This window comes from Xyrauchen texanus, chromosome 9, assembly GCF_025860055.1.
Source record: "Xyrauchen texanus isolate HMW12.3.18 chromosome 9, RBS_HiC_50CHRs, whole genome shotgun sequence".
Lineage (NCBI taxonomy): Eukaryota > Metazoa > Chordata > Actinopteri > Cypriniformes > Catostomidae > Xyrauchen > Xyrauchen texanus.
Genome location: NC_068284.1, coordinates 42815373 through 42823015, shown reverse-complemented (window position 1 = coordinate 42823015; position 7643 = coordinate 42815373). Strand labels below are relative to the sequence as shown.

At 37.2% G+C, this 7643-nt stretch overlaps 1 protein-coding gene and 1 long non-coding RNA gene across 2 annotated transcripts; one reads left to right on the top strand and one right to left on the bottom strand.

Annotated features, from left to right (window-relative positions):
- The first annotated feature begins 3182 nt into the window (after nt 1–3182).
- Nucleotides 3183–5750, top strand: LOC127649364 (uncharacterized). Its single transcript, XR_007971285.1, has 4 exons — nt 3183–3326; nt 4384–4537; nt 4727–4965; nt 5615–5750. It is a non-coding gene; the product is annotated as an uncharacterized LOC127649364 (long non-coding RNA).
- Nucleotides 3320–6566, bottom strand: LOC127649363 (lymphocyte antigen 75-like). The gene is made up of 6 exons (XM_052134421.1): nt 6479–6566; nt 6040–6402; nt 5623–5949; nt 5209–5523; nt 4684–4947; nt 3320–4499 (listed from the first exon to the last, which is right to left on the bottom strand). The coding sequence occupies exons 1-6, from the start codon at nt 6510–6512 to the stop codon at nt 4363–4365; spliced, it is 1440 nt and encodes a 479-aa protein (XP_051990381.1). The 5' UTR covers nt 6513–6566; the 3' UTR covers nt 3320–4362.
- Between the last annotated feature and the right edge of the window lie 1077 nt (nt 6567–7643).

The following is a 7643-nucleotide window of genomic DNA, read 5'->3' as shown; positions in this document are numbered from 1 at the left end:
TCTGATTAACAGCCCTGTGCTTTAGCCACTACGCCACCACCACTCTGTCATAAATATTTATATACTGTATACATTCATCACTGACAACTTATAGTTCATGTGTCTCCGTGCAGTACAGTTCCCTGACATGATTTCTGTGTGTTGGCAGCAACAGCAATTACAGCATCATTTCCAAAATGTGCTAAAGTTTAAACTGATGTGATGTGCAGATGTATTGACAATCATAATCAGTACATATGTTCTTAATCCGATAAACCACCAACTTAACTCATCACATGACTGAACTGTTCTATGACCACCATAGAAACCTCCATTATTCTTCAATATAACCAACTCTATACACTTAAAATTATTATACAAATCATGATGCATGAACTTTGGACTTTTCTTATTTCACTACTATCCAAATACGCAGCCTGTTTAGGATTTTACAAAAAATTGACATATTCATCTTCTGCAGATGACCCCGACAAAGATGTTTCTCATAATGTGTTATGTATTATCCAGGTTTAACAATAACAATAACTGTAATTTAATAAGTGCAAGTGTTTGGTATGTCATTTCTATTTTGAGTGATGTGTGAAGTATGTTTGGGTTATTTGCAGTTGTAGTTCTCTTTTGAAAGTCATGATTCAAATGTTCACTTTTTGAGCGGGAAACTTCCAAACCATAGACCAGGGGTCGGGATCCTTTTTTCACTTAGGAGTCAATTTTAAAATTTTTGGTTGATGCATTTTTTCGAAAGAGCCCTACCACGAACTAATAATTTACTATTTTCAAAAACAACATTTTCAATAAAATAAAATGTTTATATTGCTCAAAAACAAACAAATATGCAACAATTAATAGGTTACATGTTGCAATATGGAATTAAGAACAACGTGTTTGTGCTGGGTCTCCATTATATTACTTCATTTTACAATTGTTCATGAAAAAATTATTTCCTTTTGGGCTGGGCGATATAAAAAAAAAATATTTGAATGATAATCACATTTAAAATATCGCCATATCCGATTATATGGTCAACCCCCAAGGTTGGTGAATTTTTTTGCTTTATTGATTTTTCTTTAAATATTAAATACATTTATTGAAACACAAAGACATTTCTAAATTCAAATTGCACTTTAAATTAAATGAAAAAAGCAATTAAAATAACAAAGTGATTAAAAAATATTATATACATCCACCTCCCCAAATCCAAACATTTCTCCAACGGCCCCATTTGTCATCACGCAAGTATCACGACAGGTGAACAATTTCATATAGTTACAAATTATAAAGACAATTATAAATGTAAAGATAATTATAATAATCTTCATAATAAATAAGCCTAATAAATTCCTTGCGTTCTTATTAAATGGTAATACAGTTTATGCTGCCTAAAGAAAATTAAATAGAACTAAATTTTATGTTCAATGTGAACATGTTTTGTATTACTTTATGATTTAATCACTTTCGTCTTTGTTTCTTTAATACAAAGAACTATATTACTCAACCTACAGAGTTGCGTTCACAATGTCTAAGAGTGAACCGCTCCGTTGAAATTAAGCAAAACTCACAGTACATCATGAGATGATCTGATATCATTTGCAGCATTCTCATAGATTACATTATTCTTCCAAACAGTTTTCAGTCCAAGAAATAGAGAAAAAGGAGTGATAACTCTTTACATGCGCTAACGTCTCGCTGCATGCCCCGAACAAACAACGAATCAGACACGAGCACTGATGGCTTTTCTTTTGTCTGTTCTTAAAAATATAATAAAGTGCGATTCTTCAAGCACATCCAGCATTTCTTGTCATGTGCCACGCCGAGACGTCTTACAGGTCACCCACCTGTTGTGGGTAGATGAGCAAAATTACTCCTGCTTGAAATACATTTGGACGAGGAGCTCGCAAACTGGATTGAGCCTCGTTGCATTTTGCGGATGGCGGATGCTATACCACACCCTGGGTGCACATAAAAAATAACTAACGTTCATAAAATCACTCATAGAAAATGATATTAACAGCTAAGATCAATAGATATTGGGAAACAAGGCCCAGAACAATATATACATGTGTGTGTCTTGGAGAAGCGCTTTCATTGCACTCGTGAACAGTGGAGCTCACTGTGCACACATCAAATCAGATGCGCATCGGTGGCTTTTCTTTCTTCTGTTCTTCAAAATAGAATCACAGTTCATCAAACACACATCTTTGTGTCTAATGTCTTGTAATATATCTGTTCGAGAAGTCTTACAGGTCCACAGTGGCTGGTACATCAGCAAAATACTCTGCATGATAATCAACATTTGGCGGGTGTTCATTTCAAACCTTGTTCACCAGGAGTAGGCTGTACGACAAAAAGATTAAGGAAATCAAAACAGTGTCATTGATTTCAAGCTTTGCAAATCACACCCACAATTTCTGTTGGAAAATTATCACTAGAAAGTTTTAAACAAACGGAGTTGGTGAACGGTGGCGAGCCACAGGCTCCCGACCCCCGCCTTAGAACAATAGGTCCTAAATTAATAATTTTGAGGGGAGGACAGAATTGACCATGTGAGTGACATAGCAAAAGACACTTCTGATTGGCTTAAGACACCTTTGGGGTAGGCTATGATCAACTGCAACACAACCCCCCTGCAACAAGCAAACTTTGCTCGCTGTTCTTCATTCTTCTTCTTGCACACATGTAACGGGGAGTCCTGAGTCTCCCTTGCAGGAGCCCTCACTTCCGGGGTGTGACCTGGTAATTCTATCAACCATCCATCAATGCAACAGACAAAGACTTTCTTCGGACCCAGCCAAGGAAATCCTCATCATAAACAGAGCTGCAAGAAGCACGGGCTGAGTCACAAATTCAGCGTTAATTATTTGTTGAAAACCTCTATGAAAGCTGTTAGGAATATTTTGGATCTAGTTGCGATCTCCAATTCCCCGGTCCCGTCTTTCTATGTTCGTGCCCAGTGAGTCATGATTCGTGAGTCTCTGGAGAATTTGCAAAGGTAGTAGAAAGAACAACAACACACAGTCGGTCTGTATTCAATCTACTCAACGTTTATTAGAGCAAGCATGTCATTTATATTTTCATGAGACAATAAGCAGCCAATGGGAAAGCGGTAACAAGGAGAAAATGGGCGTACAGAAAAGAAGCCATATACAGATGTTCCAGCCGTGATGCGGCTTGACCTTGTTGGACGGGAGTGACCTTAATCAGATCACAGAAATAAGTATGCAGAACATGATAGAGGAAGAGAAAACGGTCAGCAGTTGCTAAATATATTGACTCACTATCGTGCGCACTGCAGCCTGCATCTGGGGTCAACTGAGCACATATGGAAGGTCAGAAGCACACGCACACACACACACACACACACACACACACACATGCAGCAGAACAGCATGTGCAATTTAATATTTTTCACAAAAGCCCATATAATGTGTCAATGATTAAACCAGTTAAAAATTTTAGTAAACGGCCCAAGCATTCGAAACAGCATTGACAAGGAATAAAGAAGAAATCTGCACAATGAACAGACAGAAATTGTAAATATTTTTTTTTACCATCGGTTTATATCAATATAATAGTGAGAGAATACAATTTAATTTCTGGATGTGTTTTTCTCACGAAAAATGCCATAATTTGTTTTATAGATACTGCTAATCATGGCTTTACTTTGGGTTACTATGATCTTACTGCAAATGTCACAGATAAAACTTTGGATACAATGGAACTTTCCTTCTGTGTAAAATCCTTTCTAATGCCCTCTCATTGTAGAAAAAGGCTTTGTTTGTCATCAGATGACCGTTTAACCAATCAAGATCCTGATAAAAAGAAACAGTGAAAGAAAACAACTTTTCTATCAGTTGGACCGGAGACCAACTCAAGTGCTGGTGCGACCGTTTGTAGAATTTAACACTGGTGCTACCACTTTAAATATTAGTCTGGAGCCATGTAAATAAATACATAAATACAAATTATTTGCTGTGCCACTTGAAAGAAAGAAAGAAAGAAACCATACCTACGTAAACATGCAACTAAAATGGACAGAAAACATGGAAGTTCTTGAAAAGGAAAACGATCAATGATGGTTATGTGGGACAGTGGGATAGAGAGGTGTGCCATGGGATTTGTTTAATTGTAAAATGTTTGCCGTTTCAGGAAAAAGGTTGGGAAACACTGATATACAGAACATAATGAATCTCTTTACCTGACAAACCAAAAAACTGTAAGAATATTTTGAGGGATCAGAAGATGTGTTTAGCTAACATTGTGATAATCACAAAATAATGTATTAATGTACATTCACATGCCAACAGAAGACAACAAAGTGACTGAAATTGCCCTAGTATCTTAATCAAAAGTACAATTTTGACTTCAAGTCTCCTTTTTCCTCAGTTTCTCTCTGATATGAACAGTGATGACTGCAGACATCATAAGCACCAGAGATACAGAGAACAGCACTGTCTTCAGCAGACACAAAGACACACCAGCTGAGGGGGACACTGCTGCACCTAAAACAAAGTTACAAAAACATCTTCTTGCTACAAAGGTCTGTTTAGAAATTATTAACGCAATCACTGAAGAACGTTTAATTCGTAAAAATGTCTTCATTTAATTTCTTTACACAACTACTACTGCTAGTTTATATGTGGGTTTGTGTGTTTTTGCATGTATTAGGTTGGGACATGTATTTACTTTCATGTCGAGGACACAGTTGTTTAATCTCCTTTCTTTCCAGCCTCCAGCTGACTGGGTTGCTATGGTTACAGATGACGGAGTCCTCAGTAAAATGCAGGATGAGAGTGGAGATTCCAAAGGATGTCACGTCCTCTTGACAGCATGTGCTGATTTTGTAGCTGGTGCTGAGGCTGAGGTCATGACTTCTACATGTGGCCTTCACAGTACACGAGTCACTGGACCAGTCAGAGAAAATATTCAGGACAGGAGCTTCAACTGCATCTGAAACACACACATACAGTTAAATGCTACAGCACATATGTATATAGTTAACATAAAAGTATTTATGTAATAATGTTAATGTACAATATACATTAAACATAAAATAAACCAGGTTCCCTCTCCTTTTGACCAAATAATTCCATGAATCTACCAGTCGTTCATGATTACAAGTATCTTTAAAAATCATTTTATAGATATTTGTACGTTAGATCAAGTGGACTTTGAATTTGATCAGAATTTGAACTCCCTCATTAGACTCACCTATAACTGATACTTTGTATTCAGCAACATTTGTGTTAATGTGTCCAAAGATGAGCGCTCTGTACACTTCACTGTCTGTCTTCTGCATATTCTTCAATGTTAGAGAGAAGCTTGTCTGATTGAAAATCACTCTGTCCTTGTAAGAAGACAACGTCATTGTCTCACTAGTTTTAGATTTAGATTTAAATGTCACAAATCTTTCTAATGTATTATTCATCCAGACCAATGTTTCAAACGGTGGCAGGTTTTCAATCTGTATATTCAGTGTAACAGAACCTCCAGTCAGCACAAACACATATTTCTCATCATTGGACACTGAGGAGAGAGAAAAAATATAAAAGAGTTATGCCATGCTTACTTGATGTTACTCAGACATCTGACTTTGGTTTGAATTTATTTGTTAAAGAAACTCGCCTCCATGACAGATGAAAGGACGTTGTAGATCACAGCTGTCAGGAACCCATCTCCCAGAATCAGCTGTCGACATGCCAACACAGTCTGAACCCTGGGATGGTTGTTCTGCTGCCCAGTATCTAAAGAAGAGGCTCCATTGGTCAGACCACTCCCAAGAATCCAGGAACAGACCAATCCAGACCCATGGCCCATCCCCAACAATACTATAAATCTGGTTTTGTTGCTCAGAGCTGTGGATGGTGGGCAGATCAGTGTGATACTGTCTGCAGTAGCTCTGAGCTTCTGTCCAGTTTTTCCAAACATTTACCATGTTGTATCCAGTGCTTTCTATAAACAGATGCACAAAATGAATCAGTCCGCAGCTTTTCTGTCTCAGCTAAACTAAATATTCAAACAGATCACCAACTGAATACTCACCATTGTAGCACACAAAGTATAGCCGCTTTGAGCACGGGCGATTGAACCAAAATCCATAGGCAAAATAGACACATTCTCCTTCACCATCAGGATTCCCTGGTTTCCAGCCGCTGTACTGTGTGAGAGTATTGTCTCCCATAGACCAACCCCAGCGACTCTGTGTCCCCCTCTTCAGTCCAATCCACACTGATCCACTGTAACCAGCATCCACCGTTTTTACCAGCCTGCTCACATCATTCATGTTGTCTACAGTAGCCAGATCAGTGTACCTCGATCTGCAGTAACTCTGAGCATCATTCCAATTCTTTCTCTCATTTATATAGTGATACTGTCGAGAAAGACCAGAACTGCTCCAGAAGTGCCCTGTTGAAATGATGTTAATGTTTAAATATTGGCATATGCACACATATGTAAACAGATTAGAAATTATGATACAAACCTGAAAGCAGAAAAAGGACTAACACACATTCCATAATTATTAACACAGCTCACTACATGCTGCAGACTCCTAAATAAGAACATATGAGAAACAGGAAGATGATAAAGCATTTTTTGTCCTTTTTTGCCTTCCTGTTCTTTGGTCAGAAACTGTTACAATTTCCTGTAACAATATTTTAGTTACTTCGACACTATCAAAAGCACACGTAACAAATTGTCTTCAACATTCACTTACTACAGCAGCTATTTTCAATAATTGTAATTATGATGTGGAACTGATACAGTAAATAAATGTAAGTTTTTAATTAACTGTAACACATCCACAAATTCTTAGGCTTTAGAAGTGTTAACCGTGTGAGAATGTGTATTCATCAACCTGTTACATGTCCAACATAATCACACAGGCTCATTGAACCAAGTTTAAACTTGTTTTGCTGACATTTCAGAAAAAAAACTCATTATTTCTTCACTGTAAAACATAGATATTCCTTTTAATATCTTTTATTAACATTAGCAGACATTATTACATTCTATAAAGCTTAAAAGATTAGTAAAACTGTAGGGCTGACTATTTCCACCATTGAAATCTGCTGCTCGAAAGAACCCGGATGCACGTTCTTGCTGTGTGACGTCAGAGTAATTTCATCTATAAAAATGTTCAGGTCCTACTGTGGTGAAGGCTGGCATACTGGGGTAACAGGTGAAAAACTATAGCCAAGGCGCTAGCGTGTTAGCATGTAAAAATTACAAATTACACAATCTATTGCAAATATCTTATTTTCAATCATCAGAGTTGTTTTAACAGCTCCTTTTACTGATTCATAGAATGAAGCAGAAAGTATAATATTTCTAGAATTTGCTGCTTGAGTCCAGTGCCAGATCCAGAACTAATCAATAAACTTATGCAAATACCATCCCTTGGGAAATATTGACAAACCAAACATTTTCATAGTCATCTATATAATCATGACATCTGTCATCAGACTAAAAAATGTTTTGTAGTTGTTGCTTTACACAGAGTTTAGATCAGAATGAGGAAGTCTGTTCATGTGGTCTCTGATGTGATGCACTTTTTAACTTCATGTCCATATTTGGATCATTTCGTGCAGCAGCGGCTTCTGGCTTCATGGTTTTGAGACACGCATCATATTCTATGCAGTAAGTGT